At 40.8% G+C, this 16858-nt stretch overlaps 1 protein-coding gene across 1 annotated transcript; it reads right to left on the bottom strand.

Moving 5' to 3' along the window:
• Positions 1-1586: 1586 nt before the first annotated feature.
• LOC145404716 (putative methyltransferase DDB_G0268948) lies at positions 1587-14943 on the bottom strand. Its single transcript, XM_080276267.1, has 6 exons — positions 14795-14943; positions 13065-13167; positions 9465-9566; positions 5836-5936; positions 2257-2403; positions 1587-1680 (listed from the first exon to the last, which is right to left on the bottom strand). The coding sequence occupies exons 1-6, from the start codon at positions 14941-14943 to the stop codon at positions 1587-1589; spliced, it is 696 nt and encodes a 231-aa protein (XP_080132393.1).
• Between the last annotated feature and the right edge of the window lie 1915 nt (positions 14944-16858).

Genomic DNA, 16858 nt, shown 5'->3' with positions numbered 1-16858 from the left:
CTCTTCGTGTTCCTCTATCGTAGTGGGAATGGCTGATTTATGGACAAATTATGATCACAGGAAGCGATGGATAAAAATTATCTGCTAAGGTGGTCTTTGCAGAGTTTTGAACCCGATGCAGCCTCGTTATGTTATTTATTTATAGTTTATTTTATTTTTTTTTAAAGGATGCGGTTTGCCGAACATCACTGTTTCCTTCTGTATTATACTATGAAATATGGTTAGACAGTTATAAGGAGCAGATCTATCTGCACTGGTGCTTTATGAAATGTGTACAGAACATTCACAAGTTTATATCTGTGCACAAGACTTTTAAGCCATTCCCGGCTCTCCACAAACATTTGAAGGTGTAACACGATTGCCTCTCTAGCGAGTGTTCTGTTGAACTTTTATTTCATTCAAGGAAGAACGAACGAAAGGTTAGAAGCCCGCAAGACTGTTTCTTAAAGGAAAAAAAAAAAATCTGGTGTTCTTTGTTTAACATGACCAGTTGAGACTGATACTTTTTTTCTTTTTTCAGTAAGTTATTCCATTGCTGTCAGTAAGGTTTTGCAGCAAGCATGATGGTCGTTGAAGCATTGTTCTTATCCTGACTCACTGTGTCCTTGATTTTGTTAACATTATGACAGAGGATGGACTCGATTCTACAAACCCAAGCCTAGAAATTGGTCATCTCCCCAACCTTTGTCGTCCTTAACTTCTCCATCTTATAAGTTAGGTACTTTCCGGTCTTCTGGTGGGTAGCAACAGCAGGGAAGGCGACGGATTCTACTCAACTCTCTTGCCAGTGAGTGCAAATAAACATCTGACGCATGCCGCGTAGCTAATTTAGATTTATGCCCTACTTGATTACGTTATTCTTCCACCCATTTAATGCATCAGCTAATTTTATAATGGCCACATGAGCATGGGAGGCCAGGACGAGACTACTCAAGCCAGATATTTAACGCAAAGGAGTCCTATTGATCACCCTCTGTGTTGCAAAACGCGAACAGTAAATCGCAATCACCCTCGGAATTAAACTCGCGTAAGTCACATCTGAGTTTTTCCTAGAGGGAAATGTTATGCCGAACTGGTATTGCAGGAGGAGGCTATTACTGTTCTTTGAATAATAGCGTCATTTCATGGCAGTCATAAGTGGAACCCATGAAAAGTTTCAGAACAGCCTATTCATCGTGTTTAACAAATTCAAACATAGCTTGTAGGAGAGAAATCTTTTATTATTGAATGGTGAAATTATGAAGCTATTGGAAATTTGGCATAACTACTGTATAAAAACATCCCAAGCACATATAATGGTAAAAAGAATATCAGTTTCTTCTACTGCTGAAAATGGTACCCTAGGGTGTAATATAAAGACTTAGCAAATAATTATCCCAGACACGCTGTTTTTTTTTTTTTTCTGTGTGTGTGTGTGTGTGTGTGTGTGTGTGTGTGTGTGTGTGTGTGTGTGTGTGTGTGTGTGTTTTACTTGTCTGTCTATTCTTATCTATATAGCAAGGCTGATTCTCGTTCATAACCTCGCGTCCTCTTTTTCTGTTTCACCATTTCTTTAGATTGCTTGGAGTGTGCGCATATTTCTGTGATCAGCATGTGGGTTTGCGCCACATCCTGAGGAAATACCGGTACTGGACCCTCAGTTTCTGCTGCTCGTTCTTGTTCCCCATTGCGTCCAGTATTCTGAGGAAGGAAACACATGAAACCGTTATTGGTTTTATATATATATATATATATATATATATATATATAATTCATAGCTATGTATGCAATCTGCAGGTAACAAGAATAAAGATATTCGTCAGTGTACTGAAGGAATTAAATTTATGTCCTTCAGTGTTGGACTTGCTTTTTTTTTTTTTTAAGTGTACAGTTTGGTACATAAATAATTAATTTCACTATAACTTATATTCAGGCACTACGGAATGAATTTCGAAACCCAGAGATACTCGCAACATAATCCAACATTTATTGTAATATCAAGTAAAATAAGAGTAACATTACCGGAGCGGTAGCCTATTATTATCCACAACTCTAAAGTTTGAGACAAACATTGCATTTGCTCTACTTTTAAACTGCATGTATCGCATACATAGGTGCATGTCCGTCATTTTCTCCCTCATGCATGATAGCAAACAGTATTATATAAGAACAGACAAGTATACTAATCCCTCCTTCATACGAAAATAGCAGCCTGCAAAGAAAATCGAGAAGCGGAAGATGTGAAATTTTACGCGCTATTATTGTTCCCTGCTGTACCTTTGTTTGGCAGAGTTCAAGACCTGGTCAGTATGCTGATGACCATACTTGTCCCTGGCTTTCTGACACACTGCACAGGAGAGGTAAAAGTCCATGTACGTATCCACGGTCTCCTCCTTCTCCACCTGGAATTTACCTTCTGCTCTCCTGTGGAATAGATATGATATAAGTGGCTCTTATTAGAAATGCGGTTGTATCGACTTAACTTTATCCTGGCCAATTAAAAAAAAAAATCTCTCTCCAACCCGAAGGCTGAGCTGTAAAAAGAGATTAATTTTAGAGTATGGCGTTAGTCAAGAGTGCAATGGGATAGACGTTGAGCCTTGTTCTCTGCCGGTGAGCTGGTGAAAACACGTTGCAGAAACACTAAAATCTCAACCAGGTAAACAAAACTGAGTAATGGCAGTTCTCTTCAGCAGCTAGTCCTGTTTAACATCCTTGAATGAGGGTGATGTAAATTTTAATGTATTGCTGCTGCTAGACGACTTTCTTTAAAATACAAAAGGCCTGATATTCTGAGGGGTTTGTTAAGATTATCAAGGACTTAGTTCAAAGTGTCTGCCTCAGCTGAATAAGGTCTTCGGGAGAAATCGGTTGAAGTAAAGGGTCAGACACCATGAGGCAATTAACCGCAGTGCTTATCTCATATTCTCAATAACTTAGGCCTTTGAACTTATGGTGGATTGCATACTTACCATTATGGGATGCAAGACCACTGCATATCCAAGTTACCACAGTTACCTCCCTAGGTGTTACCCTACGTACCCATTTTACCTACAACCTACATAGGATAGATGGGTACGAGAATCGAGTGGCGCCACATCATCTCTCACTCAGTTATTCCATCACTGTCGCAATTACTCACTGAATAACGTACTTATTCCATCTCACCTATCATCATCCCACAATCTCTCCATCACTACCACAAGCAATCCAGTGCTGAATGTGTTAAAGGGCTACAATTTTATTGGTACATGAGGCTTCGTACCACCTCTGTCTTAGCGATGTAATGTGCATATTGCACCTGAAATTTCTCGTATATTTTGATTAGGCTATATCACAGACACATTTTATATAAATAAATAAATATATATATATATATATATATATATATATATATATATATATATATATATATATATATATATATATATATATATATAAAACATTTTGGACCATATGCACTTGGAGCGACTTAGCCCACTCATCAACAGTCATTCATTTGATGGATTAGCAGCTGGGACTGATGACGATTAAGTGTGGTGGAGAGAGCGGAATGAAGTGTTTATTCGAGGCAGGTAAGAGGGCATGGGTGAGTGAAACTGTGCCAGCAGTGGAAAAAGGCTGCGATTGTACTCCTGTACAGAAATAAAGGTGAGCGATGTGGATGCAAGAATTATCGTGGCATGTATAGTTGTGAAGGTATATGGAAGAATATTACAGAAAAAGTAAGAGAGGTATCAGAAGTCCACTGCTTTAGGAGTGGCAGAGGCTATGTGGATCAAATATTTGCAGTGAGACAGATATTGGAGAAGGCTTGTGAGAAGGACTACAAGGTGTTTATGGCATTTACGGATTTGGAAAAAGCATACGGCAAAGTAGACAGAGAAGGATTGTGGAGGGTTTTCTCATGTACGGTGTAGATGGTAAGCTGCTAGGTGCCGTCAAGTTTTTATGATGGTAGTGAGGCAAGTGTAAGGGTAAATGGGCATCTAAGTGAATACTTCACTATCAATGTGGGCGTGCGACAAGGCTGTGTGATGTTCCCATGGTTGTTCAATATATATATATGGATGGGGTGATGAGAGAAGTAAAAACACTCGTAATGGAGAAAAGAATGGCGCTGGTGATGAATGGTTGATGGATGGAATACGAGTATCTCAAATTTGCTGTATGCTGATGATGTAGCGCTACTTGCAAATACCAGACAATAACTTGGTAGACTAGTGCAGAGTTTTGCTGATGTTTGTGAGCGTCGTGCCTTGAGAGTAATTGTAGAAAAGAGTTAAGTGATGGTAATCGAGAGAGAAGGTGACTCCCAGTGTGATGTTACAGTGAGTGGAGAGGGGACTGGAATGGGTGAGAGAGTTCAAATACCTGGGTACAGTGACAGAAAAGAGAGGAAGTGGAAAGTAGAGTGACACAAGGAAGGAACGTAGCTGGTGCTATGAAGGCCTTGATAAGAAACAGAGGCCTGAGTGTTGCAGGTGCGCGAGGCTTACATGAAGAAGTGTTAATGCCAGCTTTAACATATGGATGTGAAACTATAGTGTGGCATGAAAATGAAAAGTCAAGAGTGAGAGCATTGGAGATGGGACTGCTGAGGAATGTATGTGGAATACCGAGAGTAGATAAGATACGAAATAATGTGATTCGTGAAAGATATGGAGTAAGGAAGTCTGTGGACACCAGAATCGAAGAGAGTGTACTGGGATGTTATGGTCATGTGGAGAAAATGGATGATAATAGAGTGGCGAAAAAGGTATATCTGAGTTACTTTGAAGGGGGGAGGTGGCGAGGTAGGTCAAGGACAGGGTGAAGGGATATGGTGGAAGATTGTGTAAGGAAGAAAGATATGGAAGTGGGTGAGGCTTGGGGACTGACAAGAGATTCAGCTGGCTGGATGAATGTTGTGAGAAGTGGAAGATTAGGGATTTGGCATCCCTTTTAAACGTGACAGCGTTCAGACTGATTCTATCGGATATGTTTGTGTGAAGCTGCAGACTGTGGTGAAAGTTTTTTGGCGTATCAGATAGAGCCAGGATTCCATGGGCTTGAATGATAAGTGAATGGAAGCGTGGCCCATTGAAATTGGGCAAACTTAGGCTGTCTGGACATTGCCACTCCTCACCCTGCCCTAGGGTGGGAAAGGAGGTCCTGATGATGATGATGATGATGATGATGATGATGATGATGATGATGACTACCCAGTGTAATAAATGATGTTCTAGAGGATAGGGATCCATATGGCTTGTCTCTTCGTGTAAAATCACTTGTGGTCACGTCAACTTCTAGCGAATGAATTTGGGGTGCCTCTGTAAAAAAAAAAAAAAAAAAAAAAAAAAAAAAAAAGTCCAGAAACAAGCAGAAGGCATTCAGGTCGAGCTATCAATAGAATGCCCACTGAAATGAGCGAGCCACACACTCCTTTACTCGCCATTTAGCCTTTCAGATTATTGGCGACACTTTTTTTAGGCAAACCCACTGCTGTACGTACTGGTATCGACTAAAGTGAAAAATCCGTTTGAATGAGTGATGTAATGAATGTCCAGCTAAAAGAAGATAATTGAACCTGTGTCAAAATATCTCTCGATATATTTTGACACTGTCTTGACTGCTAATTAGAAATACATAAGCCCATGAGTAATTCATACAGCAGTGTAGTGATTTTTTGCCTCAGTGGCATCAGTTGTGTTATATGCGAAGCTAGCTACTGTGTACGGGATATGGTTGTAAGACACCCATTAGAAAGCTCGTGACCTTTGAGCACCAGAACACTTTCGCCATTTATCCTTGCATTCTCCCATCAGCACCTACCCGTCTAATGACTACCTACCTACCTAATCCCTATTAACTCACCTGATCGTCACCTGTTCTTGGTAGAGGTCGGGCACTTCGGTGTATTCACTTTGAAGGTGGTGATGAGTTTGGAACCAAACTTCCTTCCAGGAGTCCCATAGCTGTAACATTAATCATAATCATCATTATCTTCTTTATTACCATCATTATCATCATCACCATCAGTGACTGTAGGCTAAAACAAGGACATAGGCTATTTTTCTCTGAGATATTGGTCGGAAAAAATAATGTAAGCTTGCAAGAAAACTTGTGCATGACAGTACTAGTATAACAGTTCAAAAAACTGATGTGCAGTAGTGAAACTTGGGAAATATATGGGGGACATGAATGAGGACTATGAGGTTTTGAAACACATCACTCTTGCCTGTGGAGTGACATGGCAAAGTAGATGGAGAAATTAAAGAGTTCAGGATGACTCAGTTGTGGAGAGAGATAGATACAGTATTTTAATAATTAAACACTTTGCGTTGGTCTGACCATGTGGAGCAAAGGGAGAGTGAGAGGCTGACTACGAAAGAGTATGTGAGTGAGGTGGCTGGGAGAATGAATTAAAAGAGACGGTGAGGTGCAAGGATAAGGTGTCAAATATCCCGGTAAAGAACGGCGATATCCAAGTATGCTGTGCCAAAGAGGAAGTGAACTATAGAAGCAAAAGACTGGGACAAAATATGAAGAAACTTTACACAGGGGTGGCCCTCAAAACCGGTGTTAATTTAGTGTCCTCTCATCAGCTCAGTATGTTTTGTAACTCGTCTACCTGTACTGTGCGATGTATGAATGTTCTAGAGAAACATTAAGGGGCCACACTTGCTCGTCAAAGATTTTTCATATACTTAATTGTTGATACCAGTAATCAAATTAATTACCCTTACTAATACTCGTAAGCATTGCTCATCCTTTCGTTTTCATCTGCATGATTGAATACAAGTACCAATCAAAGAAAGGCATTCGGGAGCCGAATGCTAATCGCCAGCCAGAATATGCTGTTGTCCATGTTAGAAGCGCGGCCCCTTGCCGGGGGAGAGAGGCGGACGGGGCGCGGCGCCCATCACTGGGGGGGGGTCGGGGGCGCCATCCTTGGGAGGGGGCCGGGGGGCTGCGCCACCTCCGGGAGGGCTGGGTCCCCCCTGGGGGGAGGGTCAGGAGGATTTTTGCCATATCTTGATGCTCTGAAGGTTTCATGTTGATAGCTCAAGTCGTTCATGAGATATGATGGTGCTAATAGCTGGCCATAAAAACTAGTTGACCTTTGGCAGTCATTTTGGTGACCTTGACCTCGACCCCGACTCCCATTTTCGAACTCCTCCAAGATTTTGGCCATATCTTTTGATCCCCTGAAGGTTTCATGTTGATAGCTCAAGCCGTTCATGGGATATAATGGTGCTAAAGGCGGGTGATGAAAACTAGTTTTCCTTTGGCAGCCATTTTGCTGACCTTGGTCTTGACCCAGAGTGCCCATTTTCGAACTCGGCGAAGATTTTGGCCATATCTTGATACCCTGAAGGTTTCGTGTTGATAGTTCAAGCCGTTCATGAAATATAATTGGAACACTCCCCCCCCCCACCAACACTTACACTCAAAGGAGGGCAAAAACTTTATCGCACCGTCTTGGTAAAGGCAGGCGATAATAATCCTATAATTTTACAGCAAACTTATAATAAACAAGGCGATATTTTTGGAGGTTTCCTTTCACTCACCACGCCTTTGGCTATTTCCACTTCTTTCACGCGAACCAATAGTGTGTCTGTGAGGCAATCATCAACACCCCTCAGGTTGCAATAGCATGTTTTCATTTGGCAAGCATTCTAACGTAGGCTGAAAAGTATTACACTGTAAAACTGTAATGGGCCTTCGAACGGTGGAAACAGTTTAAAGACACAAGATCAGAGCCTGGATATACGAACGCACCTGAGGCACTAGACCTCTCTAAGGTGCTGTAGGCAATGACTCTAACACCTCAGACCCATGCACAGAACGTTAAGGCAGCCATCTGGCTCTGATTTTAAGGTCCCGATTTGAGAAAGGTGAGGAGGTACCGTAGCCGAATGAATACATGTTAACCCTACATCTAGTGAACTTAGCGTCTCTTATCAAACATTTTACAGTGACACACGAATGTATTAGAGGTGCTGCAGCCAAATAAGTTGTATCATAGTTATTATGTAGTGGAATGCTTATCAGCCAGTAGGCGCACGAAAATATGGTAAATATATAATACCTGCTCGATATCAACCCACGCCAAGCCGTGAGTGCCAAGGCTAAATTCGTTTTACCTGTAAAAAATATATAAAGTGAAACACTACGCTGAAGACCCTAATATTGTAAATAGTTTCGTTATAAAAAAACAGTTTTAAGTTGGTACTGAATTTCCTCACTTCACTACAATTTATCCACTGTTACACCTAGTTTTCAGGGCGATCTCCTTCAGTGTTTAAAGGTAACTGAAGCCCGTGTTCCTAACTAGCGAGTTTTCTCTGTAACACATCCACTGGGAAGGCGGCATTCCCTCCAATATTGCGTTCTTTTTGCTAACTAAGTGTGCAAGGCTTGTTCTAAAATCCATTTCTCTTAACTCGTGTCATGCAACTTATACCCATTTCAGTCCACTCTGGGGACATGCGAAACTATCTCTAGTGACCGGGATTTTTAATAATGCACCACGAGGTTTCTCGTAGGTGCAGCGTCACACAGTCTTTATGAGATATTAGGATTTCTATCATCTCCCATCCCTACTTCCTAGATTGAGCCCAGATACAAAGTAACAGTAGCTACTATTAACAAAATTCATTTACTTCCTGATCCATTTACTATGGGGTTAGCACCCAGGGAGGGTTCAAGTCTTTATCGGAATACTAGGTATTAATAATAAGGCGAATGGAAGGCCAACAGCGACTTAAGGAATAAAAACAAAGATTAAATAAATTCTCAGAATCAGTAAGTTGCGCTCAAAGTATGGCTTACTGGGATAACTGGAAGCCCACTGAGGCTTTGACAGGAGTGTGACACGCTCAAACACTAGCTGGTTTCCCTCAAGTTAAGCAATTTCTGTCCACAGCAACAATAAATGTTGTCATCTGAGCTAAAATAATTCATGGGTAGGTGTGTACTGTGTGAATTTTTGTTTTTGATTTTTGTATTTAAGATCATGTAAGGGTCAGCCTACTGTGCATACAAGGTGTGACGGAAAGGAAATACCTATACTATTGGCAGCAAAGTCTTTTCACCTCTCCTGCTTGCCGTGCCCGGGAGCTTTGAAAATCTTTGTCTTGCCCGGGGGCTTTGACAATCAGTCCATTGAAATCATAGCAACCAAGAATGATGATTTCAGATGGCCAGAGATCTGTAATTAGTGTCGGCTACTGCAAATTCGCCAGACTGGTATCAAAGTAGAGAAGTTGGGTAGGCGAAAGGAATTTTGTTGCTGACAGTAAAAGCTGGAAGGTGTAAGAAACTGAAATCAAAGTTCCAGGAAGACTGAATTGTTTGAGGAGGGAGAAACTTTGTTGCCGATGGCTCAAGCAGAAAGATGCGACAGAGTGAAAGCAACTCAATGCAGAGGGAAGCAGGAGAGTGGACTTGACAATGGTTTCTGTTAGTGAGAGTCGAGCGATGGAAGAAACGGCAGTTACCTCGTCGATGATGTAAGTCAGGTCCTTGTCATTATAGAAGGTTTTGGGGTACCAGTATGCATAACATGCTAACACCCCGCCAGGGCGCAAGACTCGCCTTGCCTGGAAAGAAATATAGTATTTGAAGTCAAAAGTCTGTGGTACTAATACGGGCAAAAGCTTGCCAACAGTTTCCTGCCACACATTGTGTCCGGCCTTCCATAATTCTCATTCCTCCTACTACTCTGTGCACTAGAGACATTGACGCTGTCTTAGCTCGAGTACGTGCACACCGATTTGCTTCTGGTTGACGAGTCATGTGGGAGAAGGGAGCAGAAGGAGTAAACGGTGTGTGGGGGAAGGTACTACACGAGCATGGGAGTGCAATGTCAAGGATTTGTTCAAGTAAATTATATGTAACTGGTTTTCCTACTTACTATGTTGTTTGTGAATACTTGAAAGCTGGAGCATATTAATACTACACAAACCATTTTTACACCAAACTAAACTGTTTACCATCACTTTTTGACTTTTGCTTGTTCAACAAACCAGCCATCACAGCCTTGGAAGGGGGAGTTGGGGAGAGAGATTGCAGGCTTCAAGGTCACTGGTAGATTGCCAAAATATCAGTTGCACAATATTAGATGGTTTTTTCCACTTATATCTGCGTAACACATGAGTTACCATCTTTTGTTCCAATGATCTCCTCATATTTAAGCAAGAAAAAGATGAGTAAGGGTAGATGATGTATAATCAAACTTCGATTCAATTACTACAGGTGTGCCACAAGGCATCGGTCCTGGTTCCAACCCCGTTCCTCATTCATACTATGATCTTTTGTCTGTCACCCATAATCCATTCACGCTTATGCAGATAACTCAACTCTTTAAGTTCCTTTGCACTTAACAACTCATTCACAAAATTTGATATCTTTAAGTCTCAACTTGGCACAGCAATCTCCTTAAATTAAGATTAATCTAAGATGACCGATTGGGGACAAAATAATATTGTCACATTTAAAGGAAAACCAAACAAATCCATTTTACTGATAGACATTGCCTGATTTCTACATTACCTTCACTGAAACCAGTATTCTCGTCTTACTGTACTGAAATTCTTGGTGTTTCGCCTAACAGTAGTCTCAGTTGGACCACCAACGTAAGAGCACTTGCTAAAACCGCCTCATAGAAACTTGGATTATTGTACAGAGTCCGTACACTCTCCACTGATGAGCAATTTGCTATAATTTACAAGTCACGTCCACTGTGAGCTCGAATATTGCCCACCCTTATGGTGTGGATGTGAGAAAGTTGCACTAAAACAACTAATCAAAATTCAAAACAAAGCTTATAGAATATTTAATAACCCAGCAATTACAAATGAAGTACCACCCAACAAGAATGAATGTTCCCTCTCTTGCATTATTTTAGATTCTTTTACAGTAAATGCTCAGATTAAGTGGCACTCATTGTGCCATCTCTCTCTATGCGCAACACGGGCATCTGGTAGCTATCATGACGACCGTCGCAGTGCCATATTGCAGAGCTTCTGCCTATCGTAAATCCTTTATTCCTTGAACAACTTCTCTTTGGAACTCGGATCCTCAGATTAGCTTCTCCCTTCCCTTCCCCCCCCCCACCATACTTAAACCCACAGCAATTGAAGTTTAAATGCTACAGCTTTTTTATGGATGAAAGACACCTGTAGTAGGGTGTATGGATTTTTTTTTTTTTTTGTATTTAATTTCTCTCCTTCATTTGTTCATCATCTGTAAGAAAAAAAGACGCCCTTGACTCTACAGTAAGAAGAAAATATAGTTATACATGACCATAAAAAAAAATAAGCTTTATTTGACCATCACGTCCGAGGACTACTGCTTCCCGTGATGAATTATGTTGATACTGTGGAAGTTCTACCCTCACTACTCCTAACCCTTGAGAAAGCAGTACAGTATTGTGAACACTTATATTACTGCATGAATAGTCAATGTGATTGCTTTTGCAACTCATATGTATAGTCCTACATTGAATTTGTCGCAGAATAGTTCAGTCTAATGCATAACAAAGAGGACATATATTTGATTAAGCCACCACTGGGGAAGCCAGGTACAGGGATAAGCAATAAGGCATAATTAATATGCAATTTCAGCAACCATCGTACTACCAACAAAGGTGAAAGTTGTAAGATTCTAACACGAATAATAATACCTTCCGTGGTGATAACAATACTGATATGTGAAATAAGCTTCCTTCTCACTCTCTTGACGGGAGCAAAGGCTTTGTGTCATTTCAGACGGGAGCAAAGGCTTTGGTGACATTTCAGTGGTGTTGGGCAATAGACATAATGTGCACTCATTTATGGCAAAAGGTGACTATCTTATCGCCATCATCTGCACTATTTCCCACATGCTGTGTGTGGTGTGACGGTTTCCCACAACAGGAGTGTAATACCAAAATTTGAACAACAGGCGCCCCTAAACCTGAGCCACACAGCCACTCACCAAGTATTTGATTCTATTCTTATTGTTAGACTAAACAGGCAAAGACCTGTCCGTACACATTTAAATGATTACATCGCGAGAGTGGTGGTAATGCTTTAAACGGTGTGTGTGTGTGTGTGTGTGTGTGTGTGTGTGTGTGTGTGTGTGTGTGTGTGTGTGTGCTACAGTTTGGATCCAATCTTGACCACATTTGGTGGAATGATCTGTGGTCAGCCAACAAGCCAGGTTTGAAAATAGTAGGTTGAATGTCAAGTTCACAAGGTCAGCTCATACAGTTTTGATATGCTGTGGACCAGGCTTGATAAAAGGGTGGCGTCAGCTAAATGACTGAGATCTGATTCGGAGAAATATCAGCCAAATGCCATTGTCATAAAATAAGGACATGAATCAGTCCTTTGACTGCACTATTTGATGCCTCATTGTTGTTAATTTTGTAACGCTGCTATAATAGCGAATCTGATAATTTGCAGATTGGATATCAAATGGTCAGTGAATAAGCTCACAAAACTAGCACTGGAAAAAGCATGCCATATAGGCTTATAGGAACGTATAATTCGGCGTATTAGTATCGTGCCCACATGCAAAAATTGTAAAAACTAACAGAAGGGTGCATTAAATTCCGGGCAGGTATAAAAACTTTTCGTCAGTAACAAAGGCTTACAGTGTACAACATTTATCATATTATTTTTCTTCTATAACTTAGCTGGAAGTGGACTGATAATGATGAGATACATAACTGTGACTGAAGGCCATTGAGGAATCATTGTTTGAACTCCTTCGGTGCAGGTCATGAACTTCTCCCAAACCAGTTAACAAAAATCAACCTTATTATCGGCACTATCTTATCAGTCATCATCTCAGCTGACCTTGCGAACGTGGCATTTCACAAAATGTGGTCCAAACTGGATCCGAATTGTGATAACTACACACACACACACACACACACACACACACACACACACACACACACACACACAGAGGGAGAGAGAGAGAGAGAGAGAGAGAGAGAGAGAGAGAGAGAGAGAGAGAGATTATAAAGCAATGAATATCTGAGCTATTGTTTTTTCTGTTGTAATAAACAAGCAATAACAAATACCTACACTACAACTAATGGCACTCACCTCTGCGAAGAATGCCTCTATGTTGAACCAGTGGAGGGCCGTGCAGCAGGTGATGAGATCTACTGAAGCATCCTCAAAGGGCAAGCTATCAGCACTGCCTTCCCTGACAGGTGTAAAGCAGTCACTGGGTCACCTACATGGCCATAACTTCAGTTCAATCCTTCCATTGTGATATTCAGGCCTAGGTATTTTGTTCTCACTATCTATGGGCAATTTTATATAGAAGAAAAAAGTCCTGTGCAATTAGAGTCAGATTTAGGCGAAAAAAATCCCAGTTACAGTAAACAAAAGAGTTTATCTTCCCATTAGGTATAGTCGTTAGCTTTTGTTTGTGGTCAGTCTCCATCCATACCCTTGACTAGAAAGAATCTCAAACACACAATGGGTTCTTTGGTCCAAGTGTTGCGTCGATGTTATCTGCAAAAATGGGGTGGGGGTGGCTGGGCGGTTATTGTTATTGAAGTCGAGGAAACAGAGCAGTGCAACAAGCTGGAGCCACACGTGCTCTGAATCGCGCACACGTAGTTGGTAACACTGGGCTGAGTCATTCGAGTATTCATAAGTTTAAGACCAGACCGACATAGTTCATAATTTACTCCAAGTTATGAATGAAGTATGTAGGTAAATTGCGTCCTATACAGCAAATAGTAAATTGCTTTTGCAGATACGAAATATATATTGAAACTTCAGTTAAACGGGGAAAATGAATTTTATTTTAATTTCCTTCATATTGTGAATACATTAAATAATTGGACTCTAACAAAATTGCTCAGCAATTTACAGCATTACGACAATGTTCTTCACACTCTTATTACACATAGGTGTCAAAGAGAAAGTGACTTCGCACACCATAAACAGTAGTTAGTGGTGTCTTGTGCTGTTCATGCTTCCTAACGTAAATCTTGTAATGCAAAGAATCATATTAATGCCCCATTGTCATCACGCATTGTTCCTAATACAGTGTAGCAAAGTTACAAATTGCCACCCTTACACTGGATAAAATGTCTTCATTTGGTGACTGTGGAAACCCCGGCAACGTCTTTCCTCCAGACAAGGATGGGATTAGAGGATGGTCAGAAAGTATGGCTCCCAAGTCAGTGTCACATATAAGAAAAAGAAGAGTTTGACTTTTTGCCTGTTGACTACATGAGTCATTAAGACAATGTGTTTTGGGTAAGGCACTCACTTATAAAACATGGGACAGGGACTCAATCAGCTGTTTTTACCTCCAGCTATTTTTGCTTACTTTAAGAGAAATACATTGTAACGAAGAAGTTAACGAAAGCTAAAGGCTAATCTAACCGTCTTAGTTATAAAAGATTCTCCTAAGCTGCATGAGGGCGTCTGGAGTTAGCAAAAATAAAAAGTCGAATTGAGTGGGTTTAAGACAACCGATTTTTGCTAAGGCACTCATTTTGTGAACAACTTGCATGGAATAACAGATAACTTTATTTCATCTAACACATGAGTTTATCCAACTGATATAAGACAATTAATTTTTGGTAAACTAAACACTTGTAAGGAACTTGCTTAACTTTCATCTAATTTTTATCTAGCTAACTTTAGATAATAAGTTGCTGCTGCGATACCTACAGTACTTGTAAGCAACCTGGCTGGTAGAATTAGAAATTTCATATCAGTTAACAAATGATCATTTTTGTTTCCCAGCTGAAAGTAAGTTAAAGAAGGCTGAGTGTACTAAAACAGTATATATGCGGCACGGCACCTACTTGTAAACAACATTGGCGACGGTGTTCTTGGTCTGAGCAACAGCCACCTGGTGAGGACTGATGTCTAAGCCGATCACTTGCTGGAAGTAGTCTGCGAGGTGCGCGGTGTTTTGGCCAGAGCCGCAGCCCACGTCTACACACAGCTTCATGTCGGTGTCACCTTCATCCTGCCCATAATATGCACACACACACACACACACACACACACACACACACACACACACACACACACACACAGTTTTCATATATGGGTACACCAGAGGAAGAAGGTTGTAGGGTACTGATGATAGTAATAAGGAATAGATAAATGTGAATGGAAATAAGTCATTGTACATTACTGCGATCCCCATTGAACCGTAGGGAAACGAACCTTAAACTCTGTTGAATAGACAGGAGTTAAGAGTGATAGGAGGGGGATAAGTTATATTAGAGACACATGCGCAGCTATTTTAAGAGACATTCAGATCAATGAGGAAGTTTCGGAGTCTAACGGTATTTATGCGAGTGTTCTGAAATTTGGTAGAAGTATTCCGCAATGGTTCTTGCCATATGGGGAGAATGGTGAATGAGCGCCTGTTCTGGGAGAGTATGTGAGTAGGATGGAGCTGCAGAGGGTTAGGGGGTGACGAAGGACACGAGGTAGAAGGATTGGTTCGGGTGGTATATGAAAAAGCGTGGTGTGAGCTGGTGGAAGGGTAGTCTGATGGCGTACAACAAGATGACATGGAGGAAATTTGTTGGTGATCAGCTTTTCTGGGATCAAGGCGCCTGGTTCTCATCATATAGACAGTTAAATGGAAGTATGCAAACGCAGGAACAAAATCATCTTCACCTTTTTTCACAGTTATCAAAAGTGTGTTCACTCTGAGTCTCACTGTGAATCCTGACGCCCACGCAGGACACCACATTGATACCAGTAACGTAGAACACCAACGCTGGAGCATCATATTGTAAAATGTGTGTGAGGGGAAAGCCAGGGACACAACCCTGTCATAGCCAGGTATTTACTCTGGCCAACACCAGACGATCTCCCTTAGCTGAACGTGAGTCACAGCATTTTGAAACTGTTAATGTAATCACCATTAACACTCTCATTATCGGCACAACAGGATTATTCGCTTTTATTTAACCTCAAATGGCTTTTTTTTTAAATCTGAGAGTGAGTATAGGAACCAGACGATGCTAATGGTCACTATTAACATGCTCTTAAAACGGGACAAGAGGATTATTTGCTTGCATCTTGTTTTTCCCGTTTAATCTGAAATTTAGTCATAGGAATGTGAGACTTAATACTGAGACGACAAATTCTCTCAATGTCTGGAAAACAGTATGTGGGGTTGGAGCAATTACAGTTTTTAATATCAGTTACAAATACAAATACTTGCCTGAATTTGTTTTATTTACAATTAAAATTAAAATTTTGATCACCATATTCCATTACATTACGATTACAGCATGAAAAGAAAAACTTTCAGTTACACTTACCATTGCAGTTACAACTGCTACATGCAAAAGCACCCTTTCTAAAGAAAACCGTGATGTTTCCTGGTTGTATATATATATACATAAATATATATATATATATATATATATATATATATATATATATATATATATGTGTGTGTGTGTGTGTGTGTGTCCGACTCTGAGCATAGGCTTCAAAGCCTGCTCCCAAGGCCCGGTAGTTCTCCCGCATACCATACACCTCCACATGTCACCACTTCGACGCTAACGCCCACCGTCCATATTGAATACATTCTAGGGCTGTCTCATACGGGATTGACGTATTGGTATTAGAGGGGGTATTTTTACGACATGGTGTGTCTTCTGGTTGATCAGTAAAGTCTGATTTTATTAAATTCAGATCTATAAACTGTTCCCTGACCCAGCCTGGATTTGAACTTGGGTCTGGTAGGACTGCAGGCCACCTCTCTACCGATTGAGCCACTGCCTCCTCTAAATGATATTGATGAATATCTCACTTTGTGTAGGTTAATAAAGCTTTTCAGCGCAATGGCTAACTCAGTTGTCTCCCTAAATTATTTGCTTGATTTTGCAGAAAAC

Source organism: Coenobita brevimanus, chromosome 64 (genome assembly GCF_032717465.1).
Source record: "Coenobita brevimanus isolate Jiangsu-jjx chromosome 64, ASM3271746v2, whole genome shotgun sequence".
NCBI classification, from domain to species: domain Eukaryota; kingdom Metazoa; phylum Arthropoda; class Malacostraca; order Decapoda; family Coenobitidae; genus Coenobita; species Coenobita brevimanus.
Note: the sequence above shows the minus strand (reverse complement) of the source record. Positions and strands in the feature narration are given on the sequence as shown.

Excerpts from the sequence above, each read along its gene's own strand:
- LOC145404716 (XM_080276267.1), bottom strand. The coding sequence starts at position 14,943 with ATGAAGCTGTGTGTAGACGTGGGCTGCGGCTCTGGCCAAAACACCGCG. Across the intron at positions 5,937-9,464 it reads TGACTTACATCATCGACGAG|CTATGGGACTCCTGGAAGGA; the intron begins GTAACTGCCGTT and ends TTAATGTTACAG. Across the intron at positions 1,681-2,256 it reads TTGAACTCTGCCAAACAAAG|AATACTGGACGCAATGGGGA; the intron begins GTACAGCAGGGA and ends TTCCTTCCTCAG.